This window comes from Anser brachyrhynchus, assembly GCF_964034855.1.
Source record: "Anser brachyrhynchus genome assembly, chromosome: 14".
NCBI classification, from domain to species: Eukaryota; Metazoa; Chordata; class Aves; order Anseriformes; family Anatidae; genus Anser; species Anser brachyrhynchus.
In genome coordinates this window covers 15176327-15190014 of record NC_137709.1, presented here as the reverse complement: position 1 = coordinate 15190014, position 13688 = coordinate 15176327, and the positions used below count along the sequence as shown (strand labels likewise).

Below are 13688 nucleotides of genomic sequence, written 5' to 3'. Positions count from 1 at the left end.
TTGTTTGTTTGTTTTCCTGTATGACAGAAAGACAGAAATACAAAAATGAAGTACATTATGGAAGTAACCCTTAAACTTCTTTAAAATTCTTATAAAACTACATAATAGAAAACATTAGTTCTCTCACTTGTATCATCTTTTGACAGCTGAATTTTATGTTTACTGTGACAAATCTATTCAAGTCCTTTACGGGTCTTGCACAGAACTGTAAAACTCCTGGAAAAGAGAAATGACACTGACCCATTTTAGCTGTGACTAAGGAACAAAGATTAAATGCTGTTCCTGACAATTATTACATTGTTTATCATTCCTCCCCCCCACTTTTTTTTGGGGGGGGGGGGGGGGGGGGGAGGGCAGGGAGGGGAAGGTGGGGAATTCCTGGAGGAACACATTTGTGCATTTAAATGTGCATTTAAATTCTATTTCTTTCACATAACAAACCTCTGATTTGTGCCAGGAGGTCTGTCTGTTCCGTGAACAAAGTACATGGCAAATAACTACATTAATGAAAACAGTGGAGTGTGGACACTGCACTTATACAACAAATATTTACAGTGTCTTTTGTCTTGTCTATTTCTGTTTTTATGAATACTTGTCTTTTCCTTAGGATTTCTTAACATCAGTTCAATATTCAGTGCGATTTTTGGCCTTCCATTTTTTGAGCTTTATACTGTTCTCTGAAACTCTACTGTGATCATGAGGGTGAAATCATTAAGATAATTCTTGAGATAAAATAAAACTGGAAAAATTCAGTGTGGTTCATGAGTTGCTGAAATGTCAGTGTGTTGATGAATTACAAATAAATATTTTACCTACAATATATATTTAAAGCTTGAATGAAGAAAACCCTAAACTCACATAATGCCTAGGGTCCACAAAACAAATTTTAACCCTGATCAGAAAACACCATATGACTGGTATGTATACGAAATAACTGTTGTGATATAGACTTCACTGGCTTCTACTCTGTTGGTTGCAGTTACAGATAATATGCTTAAAATATATGCCAATATATTCATTAAAGAAATGAACCCCGTGTAATACATTAAATCTTGCATTCATTCCAATGAAATATCCAGTGTCATGGATGCACCTTTTCTCCAAATACTAGAAGAAAATTGAGTTGTCCCTTTGTCTATGATCTGACATAGATGTTCAAATAATGCCTGCTTTCTGGGGGCAATATGCCTTACACATGCTTAAACAACAATTTTTCAGGAGTTGATTAAAATACTGTTGAAGACAAGTAATAACAAAAGCGAATGTTTTTCAATTTTAGCTTTCAAAAATAATCAAATATCAGTAAACTTCTAAACCTATGATTTTTTTTTAAACTTCAATGTTTCTAGTTATCGTACCCTATAATTCAGATTAAACCCATGTTTATTAACATGGAACTTGCTGTTCCTGTTCAGGTATCAAACTAGTTTCAGGTGTAAGGGCTGGCACTACATTTTGTTGCAAATTAAAGGCCTTTTCTTTTCTAACTGAATGTCACAGAATGCATTCAAACATGTTGGTGTACAAACCTTGAAATAATTCCCTTTGTGCAAATCGGGTGTACCTTTCTGTAGTTAAGTCACAGAGACTAGGCCTTAGAAATCTTCAGGTATCAGCATCACACCTTACTTGTCACCAGATGTCTTTCCTGGTGTTTGAAGAACACTTCTGTCACTGGATTTTTAACAGGAAAGTTGCACCTTTGCAGTAGTTAGTGCAGTTTCTATGAGGCTAGCTTCATCTGTGCCTTCAGTAGAGAATTTAGTATAGTTGCTTCTTTCATGCGTTGCAGTTTCACATCTGATGCCTTGTGAGGTGTCAGCGATTTTGCTTCATCCGTTATCATTGTTAGCAGTTATCCTGCATGTACAAACCTCAACAGCAGTCAGATAGGAATGAGGGAAGTAGGTTGAGACTCTTTCCAGATTCACTAAGACTGAATTTCTCTGTTAGAACAATTTTTAACTTGACCAGAAGTCAAGTTAGAGCCATACTAGTTCTGACAATCAGTATAGTGTAGTAACTTAGGCTGTCGAGTGTGACCAGGTGAGAAGTAAATAGCTAAAATTCATGGAGAAACAGGTGAGTTGCAAGTTAAAACACAGAGAGAAAAAGTCCTTAAAGTGATTAGTAAGTGGATCTAGACCAGGTTATTGAAAAAAGAAATGTAGAAATTAAATTTAGCACAAGGGGCAGAAAATGTCAAAACAAGAAAAAATCAGAAATTCTAAACATTGGGAAAAAAAACGGGAGAGTGTTGTATTGGTGCATCTGTATCATTTAGTTCAGAAGTAACTTTTGGTACATAAACAATACTTATGAGACTATGCTAATATAAGAGTATTTTAAAGTCAGGGGAGAAGTCAAAGAAATAATAAAGTGAAATAATTGTTTCATTGTGTTTCTTTCCCACTAATTGAGGTGATCTATGCCTTTGTTACTTCAGTTCCTCATTTGGAAGAGAAAGGGAGCCTCTCTGTTGGTTACCTGGCTTTCCTCACAGCCCACTGTGAGCCTGTAAAAGGCCATCTACTTCTAGGTCCAGTATAATTCTGGAAAATGTTCATTTTCCTTGTGTTCAGAGGGTTGGAAACAGCATCTCCTCTCAAAGCTTCCTTTCTGTTTGTTCTTTTGTTATCAGACAGGTCTTCCTGCCCCATGGTATGTGCCAGTCCCACACTTGTATCTTTTCAGGATTACATCTCCAGGCCCCCAGGCCTGAGGGAGGCCTGAGGGCCGCGGCAGTGTCTTTGCCTTCCTGTTGCCCTGGTTGCTGGGCCCTCAGGGCATGGTGCCTGAGGTGTGAAACGTTCATTCCCTTAGTCCAGGGCTGCCGTGGGCTCCAGGGGCTTCGGCCCTCAGTGAGCACGGCCTCAGCATGGCGGAGTGAGGGCAGGTGGTCCTGCACCCGTCCCGTCAGGTCAGGCGCTGAGGTAAAGTGGGGGGCGGGATGGCCAGGGAGGCTCTTGATCGTCAGGTCAGCTGGTTTGGTTGGTTTTGCACAAGTGACAAAAACTCACAGAAATGAGTGAGCCGCTGTGAACTGTTTCTTTCCTCCTTTCTGTAAGAATGCTGTTTGCCTGGGAGCAGGGGACAAACCCGTGAGTGAATACAGATCAGTTCTCTACTACCAGGTCAAACAGCCACGCTGGATGGAAACATTAAAGGTATGGTGCAGAAACTTTTCGCTTGCTTTATTTCCTCATCACTTGTTGGTACCTCAGGTAGTGTTGCACAGCATCAGCTTTTTATAAAATAGGTTTAAAATACCTTCACCCGGAATAAAACAAGAAGGGTAGTGTCTTAGTCAGATATCAGTTATTAGGGCTACGTGTTTACTGAGGCTTGAAATTTGGCTTAGAAAAATGATGTTAAGATCTTATCTAGCAAAACAAATGAGATCATCTTAGATAACCTCACGTCCTAATATGCTTCATGAAAAATGATATACTGCATTTGTTTTATTGCTGTGAAATATTAGGGATGAGGAGCTTCAATTGCCTGAAAAAAATCAGAAAGAGGCATAAAAAAATATTCTTTTGAACAGAAAAAAGCTGTTCTAAATTACTTCAGATATACACTACTAATTATCAAATCTAGCTTTAATGTCTTCGAATGGAAAATACGTAGAAGCTTCTAGAAGTAGTTCTTATAAAGCATGTCTCCGGCTTGATAGTGTGATATATTTTTTTTTAATTTATTTTTTATGAAGACATCTACTGAAGATTATATTGTCATGTATGGCAAGCCTGCAGTTACAGTAAGGGGTGGTGTGTGTCCTTGAGATAGCGCAGGGCAGGGAGGGAATGTCATTTGTGTCATTTGAAACATTAACGTGTTTTTAAATATATTTGTTGTTTTGAAAACATTGACCAGTCCTGTGTTTTGGTTTGTGTACTATTTTGTTTTTTAAAATTTGTGTGTATTTCAGACTTCTGTATGGAAACATTTTAATAGAATTATTAACAGTAGATCCATTTGTTAATAAAAGTGTAGTTAATATGAAGTGTGTTATGCAGTAAGAAATTTAAAGGGAAGTTGATTGTGAGTCAACTTGATGGAATGAAGATCTAAAGTTTTAGAATTATAAACATGTTGCTATTAATATTTTTTGTTAACAATTGGTCTTTTGTTGCATGCATGTCATAATTACATATGCTACTTTAAAAATAAAGCAGTCATTATTCTCGGATTCTACTCAAGGATTTGAAGAGGAATTTAATTACAAAAATATACATATTTTCTGATTTTACTAAAGGTAGCGGTTCCTATTGAAGACATGCAAAGGATACATCTGCGCTTTATGTTCAGACACAGGTCATCTCAAGAGTGTGAGTAGAGAATTTTTACTTCGGTGAATTTTAATTCCTTGATCAGTAGCCAACTGCAAATGTTTTGTCTTGCAGCTAAAGATAAAGGAGAGAAGAATTTTGCAATGGCCTACATAAGACTTATGAAGGAGGATGGAACAACTCTTCAAGATGGCATCCATGATTTGTTAGTCCTAAAGGTATTGGATTTTTTTTTCCTTTTTTCCTCCCTAAGAGACCTTTGTTTCACACTATTGTCTTTGACTGCATTGTTTATCTTCCTTGTGCTAAATGAATTTTATTAATCCATTGAAGACAAAAATTAAATTTTCATCTGAGGAAAAAAAAAAGAAAGGTGCAACTTCTTCCTTGGCTGGTAAACATTATCTTACATTTTAATTATGGTTAGATGATTTAAGAACAATGAGAGACACTTACTCTTCCTCATATTTTTATTGGGTATTATGATTTTGGCTTTCCCTATTACAAAAGAAGTCATGTGAGAGGTAAGTACTTGGATATGTACCATTATTCTGGCTGAAGAGACGTGTTTTTTCGTTAACTTAGAGTCTTCATTACATGAATGATCACAGAATGTAATCTTAGGGAGTTGTTGCTTCAATTTTGTAGTTTCTCAGATACCAAACTGAAAGTTCCAGGAATTTGGTTTTGGACACAAAGAATATTGTTTTTACTCACCCTGATTGAACATAGATACGATTTATGACTTTGTGACTTGAAGCAGGGAACGTATGTCTTGAGATTGGTTTTTGTTTTGTTTGTATTATTTCTTATGTTGGAGAACAAGCAGGAACTATGAACCAGGAACCATCGCCAATTCACTAGAATATTTACTTGTTTCTTCTATTTCTTAGTGTTCTTTTCAGTAAACTAGTTTGCCATAACAAATGGCAAGCAATACACATAGAACTAAATCAAGTTGTACTTGATTTTCACTGCCTTCAGACATGGAATCTTTCTGACTTTTGGATCACATTTTCAAGTCTTTTCAAAATGTCTGTATAACTTGTCTCAAAAAAAGGAAGTCAGAATTCCCTTCTTGTTCCAGAAATTCTGAGAATTATTTGACAAGATTGATATAACGATGAAAGTCAGTAATACTGTCTTTGTTTGCAGCATAAGGATTACGTGTTTTGTCATTTTACATATATTTATAGTCAGTTTTGAAACTTTCTTGTTTAATAGGACAATGACTATAGTCATCGAAGCAGATACAAACTAAAACATTAGAAAATCATTCTAGATTGTTTTTTGCAACTCTTTGTATACATGTAATTGTAGTCTAAGAATATGAGACGATCAATTGAATCAAATCTGTTGAGGTGTTAAAGCTTGAAGTGACAGAGTTCATAAATGCATGGTGGGAACTTTCTTTATCAATTCTGTTAAAGAAAAATGATGTTCTCTAAACAGTTAGGAATGCAATTTTCATTGCCTCCCAGTCCTGAGTAGGAATCAAAAGTTGAGATGTAACAAATCTCAGTGAGGGCTATAGCATGCAGCTTGATGAAATGGTGTAGTAGGGAGAGAGGGGACATAGATCAGGAAATACATCTTGGGTCTTTGTCTGTGGTGTTCCTGCTACTGAAAACCATGAATTCCATCATCTCTGTTGCTTATTCACTACAGCATATTGGCAAACCTAAAATATAATCTCACCATGTCCTGGTCTGTCCTGAAATTTTATGTTGAAGGTCCAGGTATGAAGCTGTAATAGACATACCAAAATAGAACTGCTATTCTTACCCTATCAATCCAATTTTCTGTTCTTAAATTGTGTGCAGACATCATAACTATATGACCTGTATCCTGTGTACAGTCTTCAAGGTGATGCTCAGTGGTCTCATCTTCTATCTCTAGTCACATCTTAATGAGAAGTCTGATCTTGCTTTTATTCTGCTAGTGATATCATAATTCCTCCCTGAGGCCTGAAAACACATATCTTTTCAATTTTTGAATTTTCACAGTATGCTCATTGTAGTCTTGTGAAGCCCTTTTGCTGCTGGGACTTTTGTTTTCTTTATTATTTTTATTGCATTAATTTATTGCATTCATTTAAGTCCATAGAAACATATTTTTTTATTAACTTTTGTACAAAGTACAAAATAACTCTACTTTTGAATCCAGTGTTATGAAGTATGTGATAAATGATAAATACGTTATTTTTTTCAGGGTGATAGTAAAAAAATGGAGGATTCTAGTGCATATTTGACACTACCTTCTACACGTCAACACATGGAAAATAAAGGAGCGACCATAGGCAGGAACTCAAGTATTGTAGGCGGGCTTTCAGTAAGCTCACGAGATGCATTTTATATTTCAACTCTGGTTTGTTCTACAAAGTTAACTCAGAATGGTATGTATCTTCTAAACAGGTAGACATTTTAGAAAGAAGACTTCTGCACAAATGAGAAGTCACATATTAAATTTTCATGTTTGTCTGTCCATTTATTTTCTACTAGTGGGCTTACTAGGTCTCTTGAAGTGGCGTATGAAGCCAGAGCTGCTACAGGAAAACCTGGAAAAACTGAAGATTGTGGATGGAGAGGAAGTTGTGAAAGTATATCTTTTGTTGTTGGTGTTTTGTAAATAGTGCATAAGAATGCAATACTAGATTCCTTTCTGGATGCTTTTATCAGATTTCTACTTTGTCTTATAGTAACATTTTATGCAATGTATGTGGATGTGTATGTAGAAACACACATGATCACAAGTTTAAATAATGCTGATAAGGACAGACATGCACAGAACTGATCTTGAAATTAACAAAGCAAGAACACCTCTTTCTCTCTAGAACTATACTTTTTACTTCTTAGGGATAAGTGCCTGATTCTACCCAGGGAACAGGCTTTCCATTTTGTCTTGTGTTTCAAGATTCAGTCGATTCATTTGTTATGGGTTGTCAACTAGACTAAACTTTGTGTGAGAGTTCTTTAGTTGTATTGTGCTGTGACACATGCTAAATATGTTTGGAAAATCTTTCTGAAGTAAGAGTTTGTAATCTTATTTAAGATAGATTCTCTATTTTGATGCACAAAGAAAAAGAACTAATAGTCTCCAAAATGACCAAAATTAATTGTAAGGTTGAAAGGAGTATTTTGCTGTCCAGTCTGAAATGATGAAAGAACAAATAAGTGGTTCTTGCTGTTAGGTTTAATCAAATTAAGTGTGACTCCAGTATTCAGATTAGGAGTCTCTTACATTTTTGTTGTTTTTTTAAACAAAAGCGGTAGACACCTCTCCTGTTTCTTTTGTAGGAGGGAAAACCTATTTAAAAAAACAAAATAATAATAATTAAAAAAAAAAACAGAAAAAAAAAAACAAAGAAAAACACCAGAGACTTATGAGTGGCTCAGGCCTTATGAGGAGTGGCTGATGGAGCTGGGGTTTTTTAGCATGGAGAAAAGGAGGCTTGGGGAGACCTTACCACACTCTACAATTACCTTAAAGGAGTCTATAGCAGAGTGTGGATCAGTCTCTTCTCCTATGCACCAAGTGATAAGAGGAAATAGCCCTAAGTTGTGGCGGGGGGGAGGAGGTAGGTTGGATATTAGGGAAAAATTCTTCAATGAAAGAACAGGCTGCCCAGGGAAGTAGTTGAGCTACCATCCCTGGAGGTCTTCAAAGTTCATATAGATGTATAACTTTGTGATGTTTTAATAGTGGACTTGGCAGTGCTAGGTTAAAGGTTGGCCTGGATGATCTTAGAGATTTTTTCCAACCTAAATGATTCTATGACTTGGTTTCCAAGTCACTGAGGAGCTATCCTTTGATTTAAAGAGACTTGAATAAGACCACAGAAGTTGAAAGCATGTTTTTAACCACCATATGTAGGTAACAATGGCAACTACAATATGTACCATTAAGGAGCTAGGAATGCAGTTTTAGATAACTATCATTAGTTTGTGTAACATTTTTAGCTTAATTCCGTAAGCTTTGAGCTATGTATATATTATTGATTGCTTATGTCTGAGGATTTAAGTTCATAAATTAGAGAAACTAGAGCCTAAATCCTCAGAAGTGTGTTCTAAATTTGGCTGACACTTCAGTAAAGGCATCTAAAAATCCCCTCTTGAGAAAAACAGTCTCCTATCTGAAAACTGAATTGTGTGGTTTGCAAGGTGAATTGGCTGTCAGTTTGTCTTTTCATGTTTTTGTATAGTTTCTCCAAGATACGCTGGATGCCTTGTTTAACATCATGATGGAACATTCCCACAGTAACGAGTATGATATCCTTGTCTTCGATGCACTGGTAAGAATGGGCAATGGGTGATTTAATCTGTCAAGAATCCTATGAATGTGAATGAACTATCACATTGTTTATCTCAAGAAAGTAGACTCAAAATCTCTGCAGAAAAGATAGGATATTACTATTTCCAAAACTATATATAAAAAAAAAAAGACACTTTCAAAATAGTGGTTTATCACAAATGTTTCAGGAGACTAATGTTTTCATTTGAAGTGTGACTTTACGGAAAAGGCTAATTATGTCCATCTCTGTTCAGATATATATCATAGGACTCATTGCAGACCGTAAATTTCAGCATTTTAACACTGTTTTGGAAGCATATATCCAACAGCATTTTAGTGCAACCTTGGCATACAAGTAAGTTTTTTTCTTTTTTCTCCCTTTTTCTTTATTCTAAAACTTCTGCAATAAAATTAAATAAAGGAAATACTGTTATTTTCTAATGTAATTGTTAAAGTTGTTCAGATGCTGCTTTTTGCTTATCTGGAAACAAACCTGCCTGTGAGAAACAGATATGACCATAGGTAGAGTTAATTGACAAAAAGTAATTGATTTGGGGTTAAACAATTCTTTGACATTCATTTTTCTCATCTGAATTATGTTGCTGTGTCTACACATCATCTGTATCCCATCAAATTTGTCAAAAATTTGCTATTAATCCTCTTCCTTTACATTCCTGATCTTAATCTGAAATGCTTTTAGTGGGGACATGAGGATGTCATTAACCCATTTACGTAGGTTTCCACATATTCTTTTAGAGCAAACAAACTCACGGGGGAAAAAAAATGGAATCTTTGTATGCAGTTCACTATCTGATACTGTACCTGAAAGGTTTAGGTGCATTTAAATCAAATTTTCAATTTTGTTACATGGTCTGTTGTGAACTGGAGTCTTACTATTTACTACACGGTCATTCCAGTGGGAAGGTAGAGTGGTTGAATCTTCCATATAATGCCCAAATGGGAAGGTACGCTTTAATAGAAAAGAATAAAAACTGTGGAGACACATAGACACATTATGCAATAAATTTAATACTGGATTTGTTCTTTATTCTAAACATACTTTTGGAGGTAGTAGTAGGATAAAATTGCTTTGGCTTATGAAGAACTATGATGTTAATCAGTTTCTGCACATCTCTGGGAAGTGCCAATAGGATATATATATTTCATTTACCTTAAGTCTTGTTCTGGCAGTTCAATGGGGTGAGTGATTGAAACAGAACTTTAATTGGAGATTTGAATAATGGATAAAAGACCTTATCTGAAGGTTTGGAATAGGTGAAAATATATTGTACTGTTTTGTGATGAATATGCACCAGTTCCAGTTGAACAGGAAAAGTCCCCCAGATGTTGCATTAGAAGATAAGATTGCTTGCAGTGCACAGTCAATCCTTTCTCATGTTCTAGGGAAGCTGAAGTCAGATTTATTGGGCCCAGAAAGCTCAAGCAACTATGTGGTCTTTAATTCTCCTTCATTCCATATGTAGTTAGCACATGTAATTTAATGCATTAGAATTGTGAAAGTAGAGAAGATCTGGTACAGAACCTCTTAGGACAACCTAATTTGTTTGAAGTCTTTCGAAGACTTACCTGACTGGCATTTTCTAATGATTTAATCAAAGCTGCAGAGGCAAAATCATGGTTAAGGTTGTTCTCAAAATCTTGCACTTTCTTGGAGCCATTCCTTCCTAGTACACCATGGATGATACAGTCTGTTTCAAGAATAATTTATGAAATACAGATAACTGTATATGGCCTAATTCATAGTCAGGAAGGATATACTGTGTCTCAGACATACTACGACCACTTTTTCTTTCACATGAAGCTGCCCCTAAATTTTGGAGAAGGAGAATTGACTGTAGGACACAACTTCTGCTGATTCACATTTAAAACAATATCTATGATATGAGAGGTTTAAAGAAAAAAACAAAACAAAACAAAACAAAAAAAAAAAAAACAAGAAAAAAAACTTCTGTTTCCTTCACTTGATATAAAGTAGTAAGACACATTAAACTAATTATTTTGTGATCAAACATGAGTCTGATGTTTTTCATAGGAGCATATTTTTAGCGTTGGGTATTATCAGCAAAAGATTACCTTTCCTTGCCTCAGATTTTCTTCACTGCTCCTTTATACCCAGTGTCCAAGTTAAACATGAGTTCTTATAGAGACTTACACCTCTGGAGATTTGAGCAGATACTCAAAAGCTTTGGATGTGAGGCATGACAATTTATAGTACATGGAAATAAGTTGCCAGGTCAGCAGCAGATTAACTTCGGTCAGTAACTTTCCTGCAGTTAGTTGTCATTGTGTTATTAGAGGCATTTTCTGATGCTAGCAATGATGCATTGCTAATTATCCTTGCTCCAGTGTAATGTGAAGAGTTTTTGTAATAGCCTGTACTTAGACCCCAATGCCTAGATTCCCATTGTCAGGTGCCACTGATTAGGCCAATTGAAGTTGTAGGTCAGTCAAGCAAGGAAGATTTGTTGAAAGTCATTCCTAAATAGATGTTTTGACTCCATTAGATGATAAGGTCTTTTGGTCAAACTGTGAGGTCTTCACTCAGTTTCTGTTTAGTCATCCATTTGTACCTAGTTCTTATGTAGAGTTACGAGAGGACTTAACATTGAGAGCTGAGGGACCTTGAGTGGATTGACACTGCATATAAGTTAGATAAATTTTATTCTAACTCACTATAGAGCTGTGAATTCAGAGAAGCAATATGAAGTAGTAAATAAAAAAAACAAAATGGATGTAGTGCCCCAGAAGGCTGAGAGTATGATATTTTGGTTCTGAAATCTGACGTAGGCTGGTGCTGTGGGGCTGACAATGTCTGTATTTTGTGCAGTAGCTAGAGGTTCTTGGAACTATTATTTCCATGTGAGTATGTCCCAGATATAATAGTCACTTCATAATGTTTCATCATTCCAGCTAGTGAACTGTTAAATTTCATCAACAACCAAGTACTAGTTTGAGTTTGGTTGGTTGGTTGGGGTAGGGGATAGTGGGATAGTAGGTTCCCATTGTTGTATTGATCTGCAGGGAAAAAATAAAACACGCTGATTTCAATTTTTTTTATGGTCATGTTATGATTAAGATTACATCCTTAATATTACTTTAATCATTTAGGATAAAACTAAAACTATAAATATAGAGACTTTGATTTGTAGATGAGCTTTTGCACTTTGATAACAGGCTGTATGTTAGTTTAGCAAAAACTGCCTTTGGATACAAAACCAGGAGGTATTTAAATAAAATACATACCTCAAGCAGATATTGCAGTGTACAGGGAGGTTGAAACATTTACAATCAGTTAATTTAAAGCATGTAGTGCTGTTGAACCACTGGATTGCTACTTAATGCAGGTAGGTAGGCAGAAATAACATTTGTGCTACCTTGTAGATATATATTATAAACATTTTTTAAAACGCTTCCAGGATTGTGTGAAATTATGCTGCTGGTTTGAGATTTCAGATTGGTTTCTTGTTTGTGCAGTTAAGAATTTGCTCATTTCTTTTATTCTGATAGAATTTGTGTGACATTAACACAAAAATAAATGCTGTATGTTCTGTTGTGTGAATGCTTGATTAGGAATAAATATTCTCTTTGAGTTGGCAAATGAGTTAGAGAAATTAATTTTAAAGAAGGTTATTTTAAAAATGTCTTTTTTAACTACAGGAAACTAATGAGTGTTCTGAAGACTTACTTGGATACCTCTAGCCGAGGAGAACAATGTGAACCTATCCTAAGAACTCTGAAAGCACTGGAATATGTTTTCAAGTTCATTGTTAGATCAAGGACGTTATTTTCACAGTAAGTGCCCATGCTATAGCCACTTAATTATCTGTGCAATACCACAAAGAGTAGTAGACCTGTGAAACAGAAGAATTTGATTCCAGAACTGTTTTTTTTTAAATTATTTTTTGTAAATAAAACACAAACATTTTCTTATACTGCAACTGGCCTAAAATACAGACTTTGCTAAGATAACATTTTTTGAGAGGGAATCCTCAAATAATTGCTATGTGATTTACAGGGTAGGCTCCAGAGATGTATTTAGTAATAGCAGCCAATTTCAAAGGATGATTATTTCTTGTATCAGATGGCTTGGCCTAAGACCAATGTATGCCCAAACATTGTGACAGATGGTGTGAAGCTGTATGCTTGTCCTTGAGATAGTTGTGTTCAGAATGCAAGGAACAAGGTAATTTTCAGTAATCATTGTCCAACTGAATGTAGAGTTACAGACAAGCAGGAGCTTATAAGAAATTCTAAAAGGACTAGATATGTATAGCTCAGCCAAACAGATGAGGCATATTGTTTATGAGTGGTATTCAGGTATAGGGAAAAGGGAGAAAAGGAGAAAGAAGGAGTTGGAAGGAAGAAAACTATACTGTAGTGACTGTGGCCCCCACTTCCTCCACTGGCCCTTAAGTATTCTCCCTGCATCCCACCGATCCCATCCACATCCTCTTTTCTTTCTTCATTCCTGCTGTCTCTGCATTTATCCTCAGCTGTTTCCCCCATAGTACTTGTTCTGTTGTTCCCCTGATACTTGCCTGAAGAGATGCGGTGCTGGAAGATAGATAGTGACTAATTCAGGACTGTGGGTACACCCAGTTGTTGGCTGTAAAACTTGAGGGTTGGCAGCCAACAGAACAGGGAAGTGTTCTGGTTTTGTCTGCTTTTGGTAAGTAAGAGCTGTAATACAACTTTTCTCTGTTACTCTGCCCAGTTCTTCAAAAAATCCACATAGGTGTGTAGTTTTGTAAAATTAAGTATATTATTTGTTGAATTATGAAATTCTGACTGAAATAGGAGTAGATTCAGAACTGGTTGGCTACTGGTAAATAGTTCCTTAGGCATAGTTTTGTCTCTAAGAACTTGCTATTTATAGATAGATAGAGACAAACAAGATGAGAAGCTGTAAAAACAAAGGGGATGGCGCTCATGGGGATAGAATATAGCTAGCAGTGCAAAAGCTTTGTTTTAATTTTTTTAATAGGTGTCATGGCAAAAGGGGATATTGTGAGCCTTGTTGGAGGAAGCATTGCATAGAGCATTATGGAAAATTTGTTGCAAGGCTGATGGTTGGAGAAGCCAGGG

At 35.9% G+C, this 13688-nt stretch overlaps 1 protein-coding gene across 1 annotated transcript in view; it reads left to right on the top strand.

Annotated features, from left to right (window-relative positions):
• DOCK2 (dedicator of cytokinesis 2) overlaps positions 1-13688 on the top strand; it is a 286898-nt gene that overhangs the window by 24692 nt on the left and 248518 nt on the right. Inside the window, exons 15-22 of the mRNA XM_080554755.1 lie at positions 3069-3167; positions 4259-4331; positions 4407-4510; positions 6504-6687; positions 6794-6891; positions 8494-8583; positions 8837-8937; positions 12261-12395. Of these exons, the coding sequence (XP_080410881.1) occupies positions 3069-3167; positions 4259-4331; positions 4407-4510; positions 6504-6687; positions 6794-6891; positions 8494-8583; positions 8837-8937; positions 12261-12395 (884 nt within the window). The remainder of the gene's footprint in view (positions 1-3068; positions 3168-4258; positions 4332-4406; positions 4511-6503; positions 6688-6793; positions 6892-8493; positions 8584-8836; positions 8938-12260; positions 12396-13688) is intronic.